This window comes from Haliotis rubra, unplaced genomic scaffold, assembly GCF_003918875.1.
Source record: "Haliotis rubra isolate DU_JTF1 unplaced genomic scaffold, ASM391887v1 Scf100, whole genome shotgun sequence".
Classification (NCBI taxonomy): Eukaryota; Metazoa; Mollusca; class Gastropoda; order Lepetellida; family Haliotidae; genus Haliotis; species Haliotis rubra.
In genome coordinates, this window is record NW_025764893.1 from 1,173,179 (window position 1) to 1,196,442 (window position 23,264).

A 23,264-nucleotide genomic window follows, 5' to 3' on the forward strand; every position below is an offset into this window, starting at 1 on the left:
TGGTTATTTAGGGGATGATATGTAGTTGATTTTTTAAGTGTTCTGAATATGACAAGTGTTGCCTTTTCTGATTGTCTTATTCTTGTACTTTAATGTACTCCACAAAACGAAAACTGGACTACAGGCAAATCAGCATTATCTTTGGCTAGCTCTGTTCCATATTTAATAAGTATATGTTCAGTGTTTCTTCCTTAATTCCTGCTGTCAAAAGAGGACTTCACCTTTGAGGATCTGAATGAAATGTGACTAGTTTTACATCTAGACAGTATGCCAGATGCCAGTGAATGTATGTCATGCATTGTTGGAGCTCTCATGATCACAGTGGGAACTGGGTCCTGTTGACAATGAAAATGATAAATATGACTATTTACATATACTCTCAAAAAAAAGTAGGGAAACCTGAACTTTCAATTTGGATAGAAAGCATAAGCGTTAACAAACTTTTCAAAAAGACATCTTATGAACGCACCACCATTTCTTGTCATCACCACCCTAAACGCAACGCATGGGATGCACGTACACAACGCAGTAGCCCCATACAGGTGCATGGGGTGTCATTCTTGGTTTTGACGGTTTTCAAGAAGGTCGATAAATCACTGCGGACCATTAATTTTGACGATCTGTTTTGACAATTGTAAATTATGAAGTTCCCCTACTTTTTTGGAAGTGTATACTCATATTTATGTCATGATATACAGCTTCATTGTACAAAACATTCTGCTTTGAGAGATAAAGACATAGATTGTAACCATTTGTTTGAAGTTTTAAAGATTGTTAATTTAGCTTTACAAAGTTTAAAGAGTGTTCTGTATTATGAATAAACGTTGAATGAAAATTGTGTTGTCGCTGTTACAATATTCCTGCCATGATATGACCAAGCTGTGGATAATCTGGTCCGAGATAAGCCAACCTTTCGTCACTATGAGCAATGAGGTCATCTGCAGACAATGTTCATGTAATAACGCGGATTCAGCAATTAATGCATGTTAACTTTCCTATCTTAAAGGGCTACTCAACAAAACAACTTCAATATTTCAGGGCATAATCACAAATGCTTGACAAAAATTTAAATAAACAATTAGACAAACGCATGATAATAAATGAAAAGCAAAATAGTCCCCAAAAACAAAAAATTGGCCACTGAGGGGATTCCCCTTTTGGGCAAAGACAGGATTGATTGATTGATTGTTGTTTAATGCCGCACTCAAAAAAATTCCAGCTGTATGGCGTTGGTCTGTAAATAATCAAGTCTGGACCAGAAAATCCAGTGTGAGTCAACTAGGGGACCGTTCATAATTTATGGCTGGGGGGTGGTGATGATGATTTTAAGGGTGGGGAGGCCCATTTTATTCTGGATGGGTGGGGGTGTCATCACTTTTGTACACACTAACTGGGGGTGGGGTTGGGGTTTCCATCAATTTTGTACATAAAAATATGTTTAAAATTATGCTTAGAATTTATGGGTAGGGGTAATTGATTTTGTACATGACATGCAGGGGGGTCACTTATTTTGTACATAAATTTTAGGGGGTGTGTGTGTCATTCACATTGTACATGCTTCTCCATAAATATCATCATCAAAGCCCCCTAGCCATAAATTATGAACGGTCTCTGACCAGTGAGTCTGACCATTTGATTCCGTTAGTCGCCTCTTATGACAAGTATGGGTTACTGGATCTTCTAAGAAAGATTCCCAGTGGTTTAAAATGCAATTTCACTTATTGTGTTGGTGCCAAGACTGCCTGGTTCTCTCTGGAATTTCTTACATTACGTGACATTTTCTGTCTACTTGGGATTATCCCTTAATTTTGTCGAATAGATTTGTTTGTTTGTTGTTTAACGCCGCACTCGGCAATATTCCAGCTATATGGCGGCGGTCTGTAAATAATCGAGTCTGGACCAGACATTCCAGTGATCAACAGCATGAGCATCAATCTAAGCCATTATGATATGACGTGTGTCAATTACGCGAGCGAGCCTGACCACCTGATCCTGTTAGTATAATGTGTTAGTATCATGATGCATCACTGTAGCCATACAGTTATTCTCTGTAGGCAAGCAACTTGAAAACAACTCCATACAAACGACAAAAGTCTACATTATGGTGGATACCCTCAAATCATTTATTTACATAAAGCGAAGAGTGCTGACAATGATCATCCATCATTTCTTATCTCCCTTGTCGTCTATATCGTCCTCATCAATCTGGGAAGAAAAACACAAGAAAATGGATGTAATTCACAGTGATGAAGACTATGATATAGTTTTCACCTACCATGTCAACACTGTGTGAGAGAGAAACGATATTGTTTTGTGCCATGCAATCTGGTTTTCATTTACAGCAATATTCTAACTATGAGCGACTGAATGAGGTTTTATGCCGCTTTTAGCAATATTCCAGCAATATCACGGCGGGGGACAGCAGAAATGGGTTTCACACATTGTATCCATGTGGGGAATCAAACCCGGGTTTTTGGTGTGACAAGACACTTTAACCACTAGGCTACCCCACCGCCCCTTCTAACTGTGACAGTGTCTGTAATTAATTTATTCTGGACCAGACCACAGTGGCCTGTAGATAATCAATAGGGGTGGGTATTGCAGAGAATTTTCATATTGCGATGCGGAAGCGTATATTGCAATATGTATTGCAATATATTGCAAGGATTATTTTTTAACAAAAACTACTTATGATCGAGTTAATGCTTGATTATAAAGCAAAAACACAACAAAATCACTATGATTGATTAACCTTTTATAAAAACTTTTAATCATGACAAAATAAAAATGTAAGTAACATTTGGCACTAATGAAACAGGGAAAAGAACAATTAAAAAACCGGACATATCCGAAGATTTCCGAGTGTTACGAAGTTTTCCGAATGCATGTCAAAATACCGGTTTTCGATCAGCGTATCGCAATACGTATCGTTTTCATGTCTGAACCGGTAAATACCGGTAAACCGGTTATATTGCGCAGCCCTAATAATCAAGTGGTTGATATCATGAGCAACAATCATCTACAATCTGACCACCCAATCCACATGTTATGCCCAGGATCTGACCAATTAGATCACAAGGACTCTCACTGAAGTTTGACTCCCATTCTATGACACCTATCAATTAGAGCAGGGACGAAACACTATGTCACGTTACGATACATATCGCGATATTTTACCTGCGATACGATACGTATCATGATACATACACCTTGAAAGAATGACACGGTATCAAGAATTAAAATGATTTATTTCAAGGTATTTGTGTTTAACAATAACACTATTGTAATAAACAAACAAGTAACTCCATTATAATTCTCTAAATATGTACTGTTTTTTAAAAGAGTTGTGCATCGTTTCGTATCGATACACCAGTTGATGATACGATAGCTGCATCAAACTTAAATGTATTGTGATACATCGGTGAATCGTCCCGGCCTTACCATCAATACATAAGTATCTACATGATCGGGAACAGTGCTCATGGGTGAGTTAAAATGTTTACATCACATCAGCAATATTTCCGCCATATCCTGACAATCGACAGTGCTCATGAAACCAAGATCAAGCATTGACGTAACTTACAAAATATCAAAGATCTGCACCATTTAACCTCGGATGTCCACCCTTAAAGAACATTCAAAGCCATATGTACCAAATAAATACTTAATCCTGTCTTCAGTATAAAATTTATTCGCCTCATGGCAACCACAAACTACCAAGAATTATGCCTACGGGAGCAGAAACTGGTTGAAATGAAGTGTGAATCTTTCCTTAAAATGATCCTATGCTTTGCCATATGCACTTCATGTATATGGGCCTAAGGCCTTTCACACAATAAACTACACGTGAAGGTCTTCAAACAGACTACAGACCGCCACCATATAGCTGGACTATTGCTGAGTGAGGCGTAAAACTAAACTCACTCACTCATACAATAAACATTTTAATTTTAATTTTAAAGCTGAACTCAGCAATATTCCAGCTGTATGGTGGCGGTCTGTAAGTAATCCACTCTGGACGAGACAATCCAGTGATCAGCAGCATGGGCATCCACCTACACTGTTAGGATACAATGACTTGTGTCAACCAAGTCAGCGAGCCTGACGAACTGATCCCATCAGTCACCTCTTGTGACAAGCATGGGTTGCTGAAGATAATTTCTAATCCAGATCTTCATGGGTCATAAAGACACCATGATGCTCAAGAAACCAAGCACCAACGTTACCTGTTTCCATTTCTCTGGAAGTATGTCCCACAGATCGTCCTTGACATCGCCTTGGATGACTATCTCATCCTCGCCCATCACTGACGACCCACAGGAAAACTTGGTGGCGAAGAACTTGCAGGCATCCTTCTGGTCGATTTCTGTACAAAGACATAGGAACATGTATCACAGACTGTACCCATATGGGGTCATTGAACCTGTGACGAACGAATGCTTTAACCCAACACCTGTATCGTGTATGAAAAGCATGATATCAGAGACCATTCATTTTTAATGTCATGATCCAAGAGAACTTGCATAACAGTAACCTTGTCCAGAGACCTTACCTCGGACAATATTCAGGGGTGTTCTGGCTGTCACAGTGATCCCTATATCGTTACAGACCCACCCTAAAATCTGTGATGTTGAGTTATAGTGACACCACCAGACATGTCAATTCCTACCCAGAAAGTCAAGAGTAAACATGGACTAATTTGAAAACATTACATGAGACCATGGACACTTCTAAGCTCTTGACACCATTACCCACTGACTAGAATGTGTCAGTTTGGTCTGACAGCCACAACACATGATTGCTGAGCATGCAGATTATTGTTTATCAAATGATCAGTATCTTTAAATCCTGTGATTCATGTAAGCAGACAGCGATATGATTCGCTGTTAGGGATGATTTCTTAAGCCTTGTGATTAATGACTGTGTCTGTGTCAGACATCTGTTCCAAAGACTGCAACTCGCAGACTGAAGCAATGAACATACTGCCTACCTGTCACTAAGTGTGAGTCTGCATGCCAATAGCCCTTCACATTCATGTCAAACACTCGGCAACCCCACTGTCCCATGTCACACTGTAGAGGATGCTATCCCAATCTGACTACAAAATACAGCGCTAAGGCAGCTTAAACTGACTGACTGAGTTTGGTTTTACGCCGCTTTTAGCAATATTCCAGCAACATCACGGCGGGGGACGCCAGAAATGGGCTTCACACATTGTACCCATGTGGGGATTTGAACCCGGGTCTTCGGTGTGACGAGCCAACGCTTTAACCACTAGGCTACCCCACCGCCCTAAGGCAGCTTAGATGCCACTATGGATCACGAAAATCAGCAAAACTAATGATTAACTTGACAACCTTTCTGAATACGCTGAATAAACAAAATCAAAAGTGACCTGCATGCATGGAAAAGTTTCATGGTCCCTGAAAAGTGTTTTGGGGGTGTTGGACGTATTTTGTTCAAAAACCTTGCCATCTCTGCCTGTAATTTTTCAAAGCTGATCTTTCTGTCACTGGTGATGTACAGATGCATTACAATTGTCTTGAAATGCAAGTCAGGTGTCATGTGACATCCCCAGTATTAACATGAGAGACAGGAAAAAAGTACAGACTTGTCAACTGAATAATCAGCCCGATAATTTGCTTGGTTGACAACCAGTGTTCACGAATAGCGTCTGACCCTCTGACAAATCCGGCAAATTCGCCAACAGTCTGATAGAAGTCTACAACCCACCGGCCCCAGTGTCTGACTGTCACAATGACTTTGACTGAAGTTGTTGTATGTGACATGTGACACTTGTTTGCTGTTTATAAATCTTATGTTTGTCAATAATTTCAATGCCAATTATAAGAAATGTTAAATCTGAAATGTGAGTTTAATTTTATTGTATGGGTCCTGTAAATTTTCAATGGGTCAGACAGACACATGAGACTTACAGGACCCAATGTCGTGTTACTTTGAAACACCATTCGTGAACATTGGAACTTAGTTGTTTAATGCAGCAATATTTCAGCTATATGGCAGCGGTCTCTAAGTAATCGAGTCTGGACCAGACAATCCAGTGATCAACATCATGAACATCGATCTATGCAATTGGGGAACGATGACATGTGTCAACCAAGTCAGCAAGTCTGACCCTTCAATCTCAATAGTCGCATCTTACGACAAGCATGGCCTGCTGAAGACCAATGTCCAACCCGCATGTTCATGGGTTGTATATAGTTTGTTTGAACTAGAGTGACATGATGATTAAAAACATGCAGAAAGTTTCACAAAGGATAAAGCACACACGTCACTTGCATTCACGGTATTTGTGTACCAGATATTGGTTTTGCTTGAAACAATCTAAAGGGAGGTAATTCAGGCATTACCATGGACACTTGTTTCTGAAGACTAAATAAAAAATACAGTCAAGGCAACGTTTCAATTTCATCAGTTGTGTTTATAAAACAGTTATTGCTGTCTTGAGACCTTCCTCGGATTTTCTGACTATCACACATGACTTTCTGTACTTTTGCAAACATTATAAACTTCTATATGTCCTATCACGAGTCAGAGCTAATTACCTCCCTTTTGTCCAATACCAATCAATGCTTTGAGAGAGAGAGATTTTCGATTGAGAGATCCCTTGCTACTGTCCTCACATGAGATAAATATTAAAATAGTATGCTTAAAAATCATGGGAAAGTTAACTTACCTTGTACATAAATTTGGGGTGGGGGATGTGTTGTGAGGTCATTCACATTGTACATGCTTCACCATTAAAATGATCACCACTCCCCTTGCAACAAATTATAAATGTCGCTTACATGGTATTTTTATTATGCATTTTATTATGTTTCCTGGAAAATCATAACTTGACAACTTTTGCTAAATATAGTGCCTTTTTAGGGCAAGTCACTGGCAATTAGGACCTTTTCAAGACTAAAATGACTTTTGTAGAAAAATGTCCCAATTTCAAGACTTTTCAAGTTGGTGTGAAGCCTGCTTTATATCAACAATGTTCAATTCCTTCAATCCAATGGTACTGATTCTGTCAAAGTCTGCAATGACATTTCAGCTAAGTCTCCTTACCATATGATGCCAAGCCAGCAACAAATGTGACCTTCTTCTTCTTGCCCCTCGTCGCTGTCCACATCTTGATCCCCTGTGGTTCTGTCTTCTTCTTGGCTTTCATCATACCTTTCCCCCCTCGGGTCTGTCGCTTCTTCTTCTCCCCCGTCCTCTTCCCCAGCCTTCCCCTCCTCTTCATCTTTGTCTGGAACAAGCACCAGGTCAAGGTCACACAAGCACACCAAGGGACCATTTCAAAAGTTCGACTCAGATAGAAACCTCCTTAAGAGTACAGGTGCAGTTTAATGGCTCTAAATTATTTGTCAGTGATTTAAATATTGACTAAATATGCAGAAACCTGTATCCTATTTCAAAAGCCTGCTTTACAAGATCATTATCTAAACTGTTAACTTTTAAATAATCATGTGTTTAAACATTTCAAGATATTGTTTATTTTACACATGTATTAAAATATGGAATCGGACTTAACTATGTTTGTCTTGCTTAATGACAATATGTTCTTGGGTACTGCAAGGAATATAACATTTTCAAATCAAGTTTAGGAGGTATGTTGCAAGACTAAATATGCTTCAGGAAATAGTTTTCTATTCTACTCTTGACTTTTGAATCTGGCGCGAAAAGAGTGATCATGGTGCTGACAGATTATTTTGGTAACATTAATTTGTTTGTTGTTAACGCTGCAATCAGCAATTATCTTAACTACTAGTATATGGCGGCTGTCAGTAAATAGTCGAGTCTGGACCAGACAATCCAGTGATTAACAACACTAGCATCGATCAACGCAACTGGGATACGATGACATGTGTCAACCAAGACACAGAGCCTGACCACCCGATCCCGTAACATAAAGGTTGGCAGTTTCCTAACAATGACATAATGGGCTTCACTCATTGTACCCATGTGGGGGGCTACCCCAAGCCCCTCCAAACAATGACATAGGGCACTCATGATGGGCCAACTTGATGAATACTGTTGATCCATCATCAAACCTGTGAATATCAATAAGATAATCATGATGAATGTATTTTTTCAATTTTGAAAGTTTGCCCATGTCCATTATACTGAGACTGATAATTCCAGTTTTCATTTCTGTTTAACCAAGATCTTCACAGGTTTACAGGTCTATGGTCCCTCTGACACATTTAAGAGCTACAACTGTGCACAGCAGATTGTGGCACCTTAGATTTCTGGTGCCTCCTGTCCATCAAGCAGGGGATTTTTACTATGAGTGAGTGAGTGAGTTTGGTTTTACGCCGCTTTTAGCAATATTCCAGCAATATCACGGCAGGGGACACCAGAAATGAGCTTCACACATTGTACACGTTGGGAATCAACACGGGTCTTCGGCTTGACGAGCGAACGCTTTAACCATCAGGCTACCCCACCGCCCCTTTTTTTACTATGAGGTTTTACAGGGTAAGTTTTGTCCCCACCAACCTGCCATGAGCCTGGAAAACTCCTCTGGAATGTTACTCTTCAGCCATTCCTTGCACTTCTCGTAGTTGGGGTAGAATTCACAGTACTGCAACCAATGGTAACCACGATAATTAGAGGGATGCACACATATTTCACCTGTGTCTTTATGAGTGAGACCCTTCCCCATCATGGCATATTTGAAGGGCTCTACAGGAGGACCCCAAATTACCAAACACAGACATGTAGCTAATATTCCGCTGTCATGTAAACACTGTAACTGTTCTTACCTTCAAAACTCTCCTCAAATTCTTTCACAATCATATAGCTGGATACGTTTTTACTGACACACCCTGTCCAATCCTCAGGGAGGGACGGAGTATTGTTTTACATACCGGTACTAGTTTCATCATCATCATCATCATCATCAACATCTCCTCTGATAAATTATGATGTCTCTCTGTGAGAAGATAAGACAACGTCCACTGGAGGTCCATTAGGTGAACTTATTCATCAGCCAATCAACATAGAAGCTTCTATCTCTTGTAATACTGACTGAGTTTGGTTTTATGCCGCTTTTAGCAATATTCCAGCAACATCACGGCGGGGGACACCAGAAATGGGCTTCACACATTGTACCCATGTGGGGATTCCAACCCGGGTCTTTGGCATGACGAGCCAACGCTTTAACCATTAGGCTACCCCACCGCCCCCTATGTAAGTGAAGCATTCAGACATGCATATCTGACTTTCATATTGTGGATATTTTATAAATATTGTACTTTCTGAAAGTCACAACATCTACACCAATGTACTATCAAGAGTATATGCATGTTCTATGATGGCATCACTTTTTGCAAAACTAAACCCTGAATCAAGGTGAATCAAGGTGCCTCAATATCCATGCATGTGTGTGCTTGCTAGTCCTAGTTCACCAACACTAAGACAAAGTTTCAACAAGTACCATCTTGTATTGTTATTTAGGGACTGAACCTCTGACAATCTACCCCCCTGGGTAACTGCTCTATCCACTAGACCGATCTGAGATGGTACAGAAAGAGTGCCAAGTCTTTATAAGATGCTAAAGAGCCCATGCATCCTTCACTTAGACTGGAAGTAGTGGAAGGTCATTACTCAGTGGGGGTTCACCTTCTGTGGAGGTGCCATCTGATTTTCATGCAAAGAGGTATTGTATCACAGAAAATATGATGAATGACTGATCCTTAAACATGAAGATTCGTTTTCTTGACCATGTTGAGTGAGTTTAGTTTTACACCACAATCAGCAATATTCCAGTTATATGGCGACAATCTGTAAATAATCAAATCTGGACCAGACAATCCAGTGATGAACAGCATTAGCATCAATCTACGCAACTGGAATAAGATGGCATGTGTCAACCAAACCAGTGATCCTGACCACCCGATCCTGTTAGTAACCACTTACGACAAGCATGGGTTACTGGAGATCAATTCTTACTCGGATCTTCACGGGTTGAAGATTCTGAATAAACTCTGTCTTTTTCATTTCCTACTTTAATTCAAGTCTGATAAAACATGAGGTCTATGTTAACAATGTTCCACAGTGATGAAGTTTCGGATAAGACACAGACTTAAAGTTACTCCTTAAAGTTACTCCTCATAGGTCATATCCAACCAGTCCAGCCCTCTTTCCGAAGTGGAGTTTCAAAAATATAACTAGACTGGAGAAATATCAACTTGTCCCTCAAGATTTCACTAGTTTCTGACCAGCCGGACTAACAGACCACTGGCAATGTTGATGCACTTTGTGTCTTTTCATGATTTATGGATAACATTGAGCAAGTAATGGTCGTCAAATATCTAATTATGAACCAAATACTGGAATATTCACTTGAAAACATGCATGAGAGCCTAATACATGCTTCACTTGGATTGGAAGGTCATTACTCAGTTGGGGTTCATCTTCTGGGAAGGTTTTATCTGATTTTCAAGCAAAGAGGTATGGTATCAGAGAAAAACATCTGATTACAGAACATGATGAATGACCGATCCTTGAATATGAAGATTTGTTTTTATTTATTGAGTTTATTCACTTGAATTCTCACCCTTCAAAAACATCAAACTTACCTCCACAGGCATACTACACTCTGAAAGACAACAATGGAAACAGTTACAAATTGCAAGATTGGAAAGAACATTGGGGTAGTATCTAATTCTAAGCATTGACTGATTCCGTAAATCATTGGAAATTCTGTAACATGTAGTTTTCATATTATTTACTCATATTTGTACACATGCAATTCAAAATTAATTTTTTTATGTTTTCTGTGGAAATGCCAACTGTATACAGACTCCTTCTTGAGCGATTGTTTTAAGTATGTTGTGAAAACAAATGTCGCATGATCATACTGCTGATCTCACCTCCACAGTAGAGAACCCTCATTGGGTATTTAACCCCCTTTCCTTGGGCCATCATACTCCAGAAACTTGTGATCACCACATCCTGATTCTGCAACATCTGCAGCAGCCATTCTTATAGCTTTCTGTAAACAATGGTAGAGTGACTGTACCGACATATACAAATATTAATTCATGACTCACAAAAGGTGGTAAATTATTTAAACCCAGCCTCAACAAGTAAAGGTTCAATGCTTTCAGGGTTTTACATAGCTCTTTGAAACTGGGAGTCCTGGGGACTCAGGGCATATGTATTCTGAGAGTCCATTTCCAAACTTGGGAGTCTATCAATTTGCATGAAATCAATGATCATGGATGCTTCCCATTTGATAATGATTATGTTATAATATGTGTTACTTTCAATGTCATTAGAATAATGATTGTAAATAGAATGTTTATATTTTAATATGGGATATCATTACAAACTCAGAAAGTTCTTTCCTAGAAAAAAATTATATTGCGTCCAAAAGGACTCACTGGATTTTATTTTGGGGTACTTCATCAAATTTCTGCGTCCAATACGCAGGAATCAAACGTCCCGTAAAACCCTGTGCTTTAGCAATATTCCGTCAAGATCACTATGGAGGACACCAGAAATTGGTTTTCGTGATGTTTCTGTCAAGCGAACACTTTACCCACAGTGTTATCATGGTTATAGTTCTGATTACGTCAAAACTACAATGGCCCGGACAACCAAGACCTGACCCTACATCATTATGAGTATATCTTGCAGAGGCCATAAAATTTCTGAGTCCCATGGTGGGATTCAAACCATGGACCTTATGATTTGAAGTCAGACGTCTTTACCACATGATCATGATGACCAAACAGGTTTAAGTTTAAGCTCGTCATGACAAGGTAAGGATATTAGGGCTGCAAAGATTCACACAGACCTCGATTTGATTCGAATTTCAATATTGGACCCTTGATTCGATCATTTTTTATTTGACTTTTCATACAAGTAAAAACATCAGATTTCATTTAACTCTCAGAGTCAGCGTTTTTAGCGTGAAATCCATCGTCAACTTGGTGATGTCTACTAATAACAATTCTCACTGGCTAATAATCACTGGCCCCACGACAATCATCATGTTTCGCCTTGTTACAGCGCTCAAAACTGCTCGAGTTGGGGTCAAAATTACTTTCCGGCAGTGTGGAAATAATTTAAATAGGTATTCAAATAATGAATTGAAATAGTGATAATGGTTATCGAAAATCAAAACTAATGCTTCAGATTTGATTTTTAATGAATGGAACCCAATCGTTGCAGCCCTGAAGGAATGCAGGGATGGCAACAGGTAAATCAATTTTTGGCTGAAAACTTAATATTGTGTCATCAAATTGGGGGGTTGAGGGGGGATTCAACAGATATAGACGATTCACAGAAATGATCAATTTGAAACAAAATTGGCGGAACTCTGCAGATCCGCAGAAAATTGCCATCCCTGCGAATGACCATAAAAGCCTGCCACAATCACACGCAGTAGGGTCATCAAGGTCATATCTTGACCCCATTACAGTTTGGGGTTCTGACTAACCAAGGACAATAGTTCTGACCATCTTTCAAAACACCTGATTGTTTGTAAACTTTGATGTCGCTAGAAGTTGATAAAAATCATATGGACTATCCTTAAATCAATTTGCTGTTATTCATTGAAAGAGGTCAACTTAGAACTGAGGATCAAGGATCATCCCAAAGGATCATAAAACATACTTTATACTTTCAGCCAACGCTTGTAAAGGAGTATTTGGTTAGCATGGGTTAGCCGAGTGAGTGAGTGAGTGAGTTTAGTTTTCACGCGGCTACAAATCTTATGATGAAAACGAAAATAATCAAGTCTGGACCAGACAATCCAGTGATTAACAGCATGAGCATCGATCTACACAACTAGGATACGTTAACAGTGTTCACGAATGGTGTTTCAAATGTCTGTCTGACCCATTGAAAATGCACAGGACCCATGGAATAAAATTAAACACACATTTCAGATTTAATATTTCTTATAATTGACATTGAAATTATTAACAAAAATAAGATTTATAAACCGCAAACAAGTGTCACATGTCACATAAAACAACTTCAATCAAAGTCATTGTGAAATATAGAGTCAGACACTGGGGTCGGCGGGTTGTAGACTTCTGTCTGACCGTTGGCGAATCTGCCGGATTTGTCAGAGGGTCAGACGCTACCGTCGCCTCTTGACAAGCATGGTTACTGAAGATCAATTCTACAAGCAGCGCCAAAACAAACTGCATTACTGTCAGTCCGACAAGTGTCTCTGCCTTTTGCCCTTGATTATGCGTGAATGAAAACTTACCTTAATGAACTTCCAGTAACCAACTTCTCTAAAAGCAGTCTCTCAATGAAATTATATTCCAATCTTCTGCCAGCCTCATGCACAGGAAGGAAGTAGATTGTGAAAGAGTCGTGCGCGCATGCGCTAGAATATTTGTCTTGTAGCGAACAGTGTAATACTAAAACGGAAATATTCTATTCCTCTTTGCTTTAAAGTAACATGTCTAATTTTGTTCAAAGCACATCTATTATTTTCTATATTTTTATTATCATGACAAGGTATATAGGCGTATACATACATGTTCAGTAAATTTTGATTTAATACAAAGAGATAAATAGTATAATCTTTCTTTTATTATAACCCATTCGCCGGATGTTTGGGACTGTGGCTAACGAACGTGATTGAACAAGCGGAGTTCTTGCCAACTATGTAAACAATGATCAATGAAGGAAAAAATATATTTTTTGACGAGGACATTTGTGGACAATGATATTTTGCGTTTCGTTATGAAACAGAATGGTCATAGGATACGTTTCCGAAAAGCAGACTCAAACCGACAAGTGTGAAGTGAAGCAGGTGAACAGATGAAACTCAAATTATCGTTGGCAGAAAACTTCAGACCATTGTACAGGATTGAATCACTGTTACAATCAGTTAGATTGTTTTACATAAAACTGCCCATAAAACACACCGTGCAGCAAGTAAGATAATTCACGTCGTCGGTTAGAAACGGTTTTGCATTTGTCCATGATGATATTGGCGATTTAACGGGCGCTTCAGTTGAATCGACCGCTCTCAGTGAGTACTGGTAGTAATAGGCGGCCTGTAAAACACTAAGTGCTACGAGCATGGTTCAGTATCCGCTATGGGAAAAAAATCCCATCCTTCCTGATACCTTCTTTTGATGGATCCTGTCCTCATTCATTGCTAATTATCTTTCATCTCACTTTAGTTTTGACTTTAATGCTAAGAATGCATTCATAAGACACCTTCCGTCATATTCCATTATTCGCAGCTTCCATCAATTTACTTTGATAGGTTTATTTGAGGGTTTGGGAGGTAATCCAATGTGGTTGGTAGGTGTCAGGTGTAATGCATGTGTACCTTGTTTAATTAATATAACTCGCATATAATATTATTTAATTAAGTGGCTGGAATGATTTGAAGTCTTATTCTGCCCAGAGTCTGAGAATTTTACAGTAGATAGTGAAGCCATGTTCTGGTGATGTCAACTTTGTGTTCTTTTGGGGGAGCACTTAAATGAATGAGCATGTAACAGTTTTGATAGGACAACGCTGTTACAGCGTAAAAATTGCAGCTTCTGGTTTGATCACCCAAATACTGCAGTCTACCCTCAGTACTTGTCAGCTACCCCTTTCTTACACTCAGGTTAGTTTGACAGCAGGAGATATTTCACCTTTTAAAGAATTATTCTAATAAAAACGAAAACACTTATGTGTGATAGCTTATTAAACAAATACCTCAGCTGACACTGTGACAGTGCCTGTTTCCCACTACTCACACTGTGCTACTTGGAATGCGAAAAAAGTGCACACTGTAAAGTACTCTCACTCTCTCACTCACTCACTCACTCATGTGATGACCAGATGTAGTTGGATAATTCTGTGATAAATCAGTGTTTGTAGTACCCATTCAGTAAATTACCATATTTATTCATCTTTTATATTCTTACAATCACCTATCTATTTCCAAGTGGGACAAAATATGAAATTCGGCTTTACATTCACCCTGTTTTGGCTCTTTTATTTATTGACATTTGCTTTCATTACTCAGATTGAAACAGAAAACAACAATAAGCATAATAAATGATGTGGTGACTGAAGGAGTTCCAGCCATGAATACCAGATTGTTCTCAGTGAACATAGGCTTGCTCACTTGGTTGACACATATCATCGTATCCCAATTGCGTATATCGTTGCTCATGCTGTTGACCACTGGATTGTTTAGTCCAGGCTTGATTATTTACAGACTGCCAGCCGCCATATACATGATATAGGTGGAATATTGCTGAGTTCGGTATTAAACAAATAAACAAACAAACTCAGTGAACAACAGGCTTTAGTTGTCTTACTAGTGAGGGTTTGGAATCCTTTGGGACTAAACCCCAAATACTGTACTTTACTGAGAGAGTGTAACCTCGAATATATCACATGTTGCACCTTCTCCGAGTTGCTTGGGGCCAGCCTAATTTCTCTGTCATACCATCCTATTGTTCATTCATGTATTTTCCATCTTTTTCATTTTGTTGGAGTATCCTACAAATACCCTTTTAAAAAAAAGGACAGATAAAAAAAGAAAGAAGAGTTGTGTTATATTTGGCAGAATCTGAAGACCAGAAACATGTGTCTTGTTTTTGGCCTTTCCACGTTTTCATCTATACAATCAATCAATAATGCTGAATATTTGCAGTGGTGTCCTCCGATTTGTGAGAACTCCCAGTTGTGAGACACATTAATTAATGGTTCAGTGCACATAGGTGGTGTTTCCACATCCCTACAATGAAAGTGGGATCAGCCCAATTGTTGAAGAGAACCCACAGGAGGCATAGTTCATTGACGAGTTGATAAATGAAATAGATTATCAAAGATTTTATTTACAAAGAAGAAATAGTTCATTAAATATTTTATTTATTCAGAAGAATATGTAATTATGATAACACATTTGTATTGACTATTATGAAGTTTGAAAATCATTTTGGTTTAAACATATTTTATTATCATTATCAAAGTGTTTAATTTTTAAGGACATTTACTGGAGTATGTTAATCAATATATCTTATAAAGTTTCATTAAGTTACCTCCAAAAGATTTAGTTACATAGCAAATCAGTAAGTAGCTATGGTTAATCCATTCTATTAGACAGGGGAGCATGGTGTGTTTTCTTTGTTAATTACCTACTCCACTCTCATAACTGGGAGTCTAACAATTGGGAGTTCTCACAAATGGGAGTAGACCTTTGCAGTTCAAGCTACCTCATACGTCCTTGATGTTTGTTTCAGTATATTGATATCTCTCTGTGATTTGGACCTGGTGACAACTTCAGATTACAGAAATGTTTGGAGATGAATCTGGTAAGAATTTCTGCACATTCTGGCTTTGAAATGAAGATGTATTTATTCATTATATATTTTAGAATGGTTTTGTGAACATGTCAGTTGTGCTTGTTGCTTTAGTGAAACAAGTGAATTTGTAATTTACAGAAAATATATCACACTGAAAAAAAGATAGCAACACTGGAAATGTTGAATATTCTCACAGGAAGATCTGGGTTAGAATTGGTCTTCAGGAACCCATGCTTGTCATGAGAGGTGACAAACGGGAGCTGGCGTTCAGGCTCACTGACTTGATTGTCTTTAGTATATTATGTATATCTTCTTTTCAAATATCCTGCAACTGCCTTTTGAGGGCCCTTGACTTCCATACTAATTTTTAACACTCATGAAGTGTTTAATTAACAATAAGTTGTTGTTTTTTAAAGATGTTTTTTCTGAGAGTCTAGTGGAGAGAGAAGGTCCGCACCATAGCACACCTATCAAGGTAAGAAATACCGCTGATGATTTTACCGATATGTATTGTAGTGAGTAATATGCAGTAATATTTAAAGGTTCCGTCTGTTCAAATGCAATATACATCCGGGCTAGAATTGGTCTTCAGTAACCCATGCTTGTCGTAAGAGGCGACTAACGGGGTCGGGTGGTCAGGCTTGCTGACTTGGTTGACACATGTCATTGTAGCCCAATTTTGTGGAATGATACTCATGCTGTCGATCACTTGATTGGTTCAGACTGGATTATTTACAGACCGTGGCCATATAGCTGTAATATTGCTGAGTTTGGCGTAAAGCTAAACACACTCACTCACTCACTGACACTCCAAATGCAATATGTGTTCTGAGAACCGGTATTTTGGGTAAAACATCACAACAAAATTTGTCCTGATTGCTACAGTTTAGGTTAAAATCTACTCAGACTTTTATTCACCTCTGATGTTTCCCTTTGAATAATTGACAAATAATGTGTACTTTACACACTAGAACTTGTATAAAAGGGAAGAATCTTTAACAATCTAACCTGTTCTTGAAATTGATGTTATCACATTGATATCATTTGAGTTCAGGGACTTAGTATGGAAAAAATAGGATCTGCTTGTACAATCAGTGTTACTCTGTGTCAAACACTTCCACTCCCACATATCACATATCACAATTCACCTTTGTTATTGTTATCACATTATCATATGTACATGTATCCTGTATATAAACTGGTGTACCCCATCATTACCCCCATATGCTTGAAGATGGTATGAGAAGCTATACCAAACATTGCTATTGTGAAAATACAAAAGTTGATCATGTCCACAATTCATATGCTGTATTCAAAATTATTGCAATACAGGGGTGGAAATAACTTTAAAATTGCTAGTGTACACCGGTACAGTGGCACATGTAAAATCACTTGCCCTGATAATTTTTCCTCTATACCAGCCGATTTTCTTGTTGATTGTTTAAATAAACAACATAATTAACATGGAAAGTCAACTGGACATTGGTACAGCGTGATATACAAATTTGCTTGCCCGACTGGAAAAAACACTGGACTCGGGCGTCGGGCAATGGGTTATTTCCACCCCTGCAATACAATTTATTTGCCTATACACAGCATAATTATCGACAGATTATTTATCATCTTTCTGAGTTTTTGTAAGTTAAGATTACAAAACATGACTTGAGGCAGTAAAGGAGGTAAACTCACTCATTTCTTTAATTAGTGCATTTTTCATGTCACAAATGTCACAACACAGCTATTGATGTCCTGCTTTATTCTAACAACTAGGATGGTCCCTTCAAACGCCCTCTTCGTCCAGTCCGTATAACAGCGAGAGTGGAGCCCTCTTCTCCAGTACGTCAGGTTGTCAGTGATGGTCACCAGTCTGAGAGGAACGGGGATGTTGACAGATCCAATACCTCCATGAACTCAGAAAAACAGCAGTCACCAGTGAGCCTACATTCTCCAAGACATGTATGTATTGACTTTGTGATCTAGAACCGAAATCCCATTTACCCCACCCGACATTTATGCTCACTGTAAATCTGAAGAGTTGGATACTAGATCTCAGATTGGGAAGTGTTTTATAAGAACCCTGGCAAACACTATCTAGGTACATGTAATCATGCAGAAGGGGTCATTGTAGCAAAGGCACTTCAGACTAAACACAGGTACGTTTTTGCATACAGAAATATACCCTAAACAAAGTAAACAAACAGAAACGTAGCCGGTACCCTAAAGGGCTTAACAGTCCATATTCCTCAATACTTAACTGAAACTTTTTGTAGTATTTACTTTACTGTAGTAGTTAGAGTGATACAGTGCATCGCGAAAAATATTGTGGAATACTGGAGATTCTTGTTTCATAATAAGCGCAATCAAATTCATCTCCTACAACAATATGACAGTTCCAATCAAGGTAACGATGAAATAGGGATTTGACTTGTCATTGGGTACATTTCTGTATTCTGATTTTAGCAAGGGTTCATTTCTGTGTACTGAAACTTGTCTGTAGTACCTGTGCTGACCCCTTCAGCCATTATGATTGATCTGATCATCTGTACATTGAATTTGACTGAAGCGTTATGTTTTTTCTTTATCTGAAACATTAGAGATCTGAACATTAGCAACTTGCAGTGTAACTATTGACTTTCATTGTTGTTGTCAACAATGCATCACATGACTAACCACAGGCTCAGGTTGTCCTTTGGGTACCAGGTCCTTCTCAGGACGCAACTCACCTGATTATCTTGTGGGTACCAGGTCCTTTTCAGAATGCAACTCACCTGGGTATCTTGTGGGTACCAGGTCCTTTTCAGAATGCAACTGACCTGATTATCTTGTGGGTACCAGGTCCTTTTCAGAAAGCAACTGACCTGATTATCTTGTGGGTACCAGGTCCTTTTCAGAATGCAACTCCTTATTAGACTGCAACCGACCTGGGTGTCCTGAGGGTATCATGTCCTTCTCAGAATGCAACCGACCTGAGTATCTTGTGGGTACCAGGTCCTTCTGAGGACGCAACTGAACTGGGTATCTTGTGGGTATCAGGTCTTTCTCAGGACACAACTCACCTGGGTATCTTGTGTGTATCAGGTCCTTTTAAGAATGCAACTGACCTGAGTATCTTGTGGGTACCAGGTCCTTCTCAGCACAACCAAACTGGGTCCCCATATTCTCTGTTACAAGCCCTGGAGTAAACACTTACTGAGCTTGTTTAGCATGTATCAGTTGTCTGGATCAGAAAGGGACATAATGTATGATTTTTTGTTAATTAATTTTATTTTATAGTTTCATTGATTAAAAAAAGTATGCTTGAATTTTTATTTTTACACTTTTTCAAAATTTGGAGCTAGTAAATACTTTTCTTGCAATAAAATATATTATGCTGAAGCATGTTCCTTCCTATGAACCTACGACAGTTTGGCATGTCTTTTCCAGAATCCCACATCTCCTATAGACAGCACAACGCTACAGAAACAGCGACGGGAGATTCAGCTGTTGATTCAGGAGCTGAGGGAGCGAGACCATGAGCTGAATGAGACAGTGACAGCTCACAGCAGTCAGCTCCTGGCCTGGGAGCGGGACAGACAGAGGCTGTTGATGCTGGAACAGAAGTGCTCTCGATATGAAGGTCAGCAGATCCCAGCGATAGATTTGTTTGTTTGTTGTATAACACTGCACTGTGCAATATTCCAGTTATATAGCGGCAGTTTGTAAATAATCAAGTCGGGACCAGACAATCCAGTGACAGAGCCCACTTTCATGAAGCGATCTTTGTGTTACAACTATCTAAGTCTATATTTGAGCATGTGAGTTACGATCATCGTAGAGCTAAGATCGAATTGTGTAAGTGGGCCCTTGACTGATGGTGAACTCTTATCTGTATCAGATAATATACCACTGAACTTTTAATTGGGTTATTCTGAGTGTCTGATGAATTGATGTGAGTGTTCACTGAGAGAAGTTATGCTAATAGCATTGTCACATAAAAGAATTCAATATTGCCATGGAACTTACACATTTTCAGCATTATTACTAATAAATAAGAAAAAAAGCTTGATCTCCTTCAAAGTACAATGTAATAAAGTATAGTTTTGCCCTGAAGATTTTAAGTTAAAGCGTCAAGATGTACAACAAACATCTCCAAACAATCAATCAGATTTATTCCCTACCTGGACATGCTGAACCATCCTGTCCCATACCTGTCTGCATACCTGTCCCATACCTGTCTGCATACCTGTCCCATACCTGTCCTATATCTGTTCATACCTGTCTGCATACCTGTCCCACACCTGTCCCATACCTGTCTGCATACCTGTCCAATACTTGTCCATATCTGTCCCATACCTGTCCCATACCTGTCTGCATACCTGTCTCGTACTTGTTCATACCTGTCCCATACTTGTCCATACCTATCCCATACCTGTCTGCATACCTGTCCCATACCTGTCTGCATACCTGTCCATACCTGTCCCATACCTGTCTGCATACTTGTCCCATACCTGTCTGCATACCTGTCTGCATACCTGTCCATACCTGTCCCATACTTGTCCATACCTGTCTGCATACCTGTCTCGTACTTGTTCATACCTGTCCCATACTTGTCCATACCTGTCCCATACTTTTCCATACCTGTCCCATACCTGTCCACTTTCCTGTCCCATACCTGTCAGATGCTGAGTTGTACAGTATTGTCCTTAGCCAGAAACACAATCACCTGTTGATGAGCTTTTTATCATTTCCAATGTGTTAGAAGGCAGGATTCCTGGGATTGTTATTTATACACTCTATTCAATTCCAGCACTGTGACAGGATTAAAGTTGAGATGTGGGGTGGATGTATTAGCTTGTCTGCTATTTCCCGTCATTTTTCTTTGGATGAAAGCTGTGTAAACTGTTTCTCCCTTTCCAGGTGAGCTACAACAAAAGAAGAAGCAGGTGGATATGATGAAGGGGAAGCTGAAGGCAGCTCGAAGTTACCAGGAGACCCACAATGCCAGCCTCATCACCACCAAGGAAGAGCTGGAACAGCTGAGTCGGCAGAAACAACACAGTGTCGTTCATATGGATACACTGGAGGTGAGAAAAGAAGTCCTGTCGACTGCACCAACATTTACATGATCATTTGTTAACAACTTTTCCCTTTCTTCTGCCCCCCGGACAACTGCCTCCCGACAACTGCCCCCTGGCTTTCTGCCCCCCGTCCATTGTACCCCCCGGACAACTGACCCCTGGCTATCTGGCCCCCGTCCATTGTGCCCCCCACTCCGATAGCAGTACCTGTCAATCATCTCAATAAGCGTGCAGATCTCTAAGATGATCACGTGATGGTCTCTGCCTGTCATTCTCTTTCTTGTCGCTACACCGAGTGGACGTGTGTTGTTCTCTCGGTTAGACATTATTTGATTGTCAATATGGGAAGTAAATGGTATCAAAGTTCTTCTAAGAAACACAAACACTATGATCAGTGCAACAGCAACTTTTCCGCTGCTTCCACACGCTTTGTGTGTGGATTGTATAGGCTGTTGTAGTTGGTCACATCGGTCTTCTGTTTGTTCACACTTGAATAAGGATGAATGATGGGTTGCATCTAGACGTAGATCAGACAGAGACTGGCGTTCAACTGCTGAAGGTCCTTCAACTTTTAAGCATGCTATATTGTAACGCCGTTCGAAGAGAGCAGTTTGTTGATCTAAATCACTGTCCCCGGACGTAAATTTTTTAGAGGTGACCTCAGACTCCTACTTGAGCGAGTATCTCTGTCGTCTCTGTCGTCATCAAACGTCTAGTCCTGTCTCCAGACAAGTTTTATCTCCTCCGAGAGTGGTAGTGCTAACAACTTCTGCAGCACAGTCTCAGCCTTCTAACTTGGTGACTCCTAGTTTACCTCAGGTGGTTGTTTCCAATGCGTCGCTTTGGTTGAGTGCTCCACGCCTCCCTGTTATGGTGGGTGTGCTTGGTGAAGCGTTCACTCTAATGCGGCGAGTGCAGTCATTTCGACGCTTTCAACCACATGGATCAGTTCGTCAGGCATGACGATAGTATCCAGTGTGGCACTTTCACAGTGTATGAAATAAGCCAAAAGTCCAGCCAGACATCAGGGCTGGTAACTTCAAAATGTTACCAGCCCAAAATGGATTTAACCAGTCCAAATATGGTGAATTTACTCAGATGTATGGAACATCTGGAGACCGTCAGGCTGGCTAGCTGTAAATGTAGACCGTCCGTCAGAAATATGGACTGTCTCAGGCGGTTTGACGGGCCTTTTTTTTTCATACACTGGCTTTCAACACCTTTCCCGTACCTTGCACCGCCTGTCTATGATCCACCGCTTAGTTCCAGTGCGCCGCTTACTACTAGAGCGGCACTTGTTGTCCATTCATCACTTTGTTTGTACCAATGCGTTGCTCTCGCTAGACGAGACCAGTGCATCGTTTCACTTCAGTTCACCGCTCTCGTTCGGTCCAACTCATTAGACCGTTGCGCCACATTCGATTGGATCAACACTTTAGCCCAGTGTGCGTTTTTGATTAGATCAACGCTTCAGACCAGTGCCGTTTTCGATTGGAATAACAATTCAACCTAGTGAATTGTTGTTTGATCGGAACACCTTTTCAGTCCAGTACAACATTATTGTATGGTACGACGTTTTAGACGAGTGCATCGGTCTCGATTGACTCAGCGCTTTAGATCACGCTGCCGAACCGGATCATCTATCTGATCCAGATCGTCGAACCAACCAAGATCGCAGAACCGATCCTGATCGCCGAACCATACCAGTTCGCCGCTCCTACAGTATTCACCGATCCGAATGTGTTCGCTGTACTGTCAGCATTCGCCGAATCATCTGTTTACCTCTATGCGCCTTCTGTCATCATGACTTTGTTTGCTAGTTCGCACACTATGTTACCTACAGTGTTGTTTTTCTGCTGCGAGTTTACCTTGAACACTTCTTCCAACTTCGGCGTTGATACCT

General features: G+C 39.8%; 2 protein-coding genes across 3 annotated transcripts in view; one reads left to right on the forward strand and one right to left on the reverse strand.

Moving 5' to 3' along the window:
- Window positions 1-2,099: 2,099 nt before the first annotated feature.
- On the reverse strand, window positions 2,100-11,011 carry LOC124266664 (density-regulated protein homolog). The gene is given in 8 exon segments (XM_046701468.1): window positions 2,100-2,205; window positions 4,227-4,366; window positions 7,075-7,217; window positions 7,219-7,258; window positions 8,512-8,596; window positions 10,596-10,615; window positions 10,890-10,932; window positions 10,934-11,011. Coding segments are annotated over 8 exon segments (579 nt in total). The 5' UTR covers window positions 11,000-11,011; the 3' UTR covers window positions 2,100-2,163.
- A 2,585-nt stretch (window positions 11,012-13,596) lies between these two features.
- LOC124266685 (coiled-coil domain-containing protein 62-like) overlaps window positions 13,597-23,264 on the forward strand; it is a 28,292-nt gene continuing 18,624 nt past the window's right edge. The window contains exons 1-7 of one of the 2 annotated variants that reach the window (XM_046701492.1): window positions 13,597-13,798; window positions 14,527-14,611; window positions 16,242-16,313; window positions 16,721-16,779; window positions 18,075-18,260; window positions 19,728-19,920; window positions 21,201-21,367. In XM_046701492.1, the coding sequence (XP_046557448.1) occupies window positions 16,295-16,313; window positions 16,721-16,779; window positions 18,075-18,260; window positions 19,728-19,920; window positions 21,201-21,367 (624 nt within the window). In that variant the 5' untranslated portion in view covers window positions 13,597-13,798; window positions 14,527-14,611; window positions 16,242-16,294. The remainder of the gene's footprint in view (window positions 13,799-14,526; window positions 14,612-16,241; window positions 16,314-16,720; window positions 16,780-18,074; window positions 18,261-19,727; window positions 19,921-21,200; window positions 21,368-23,264) is intronic. The other variant, XM_046701486.1, reaches the window with a different exon arrangement.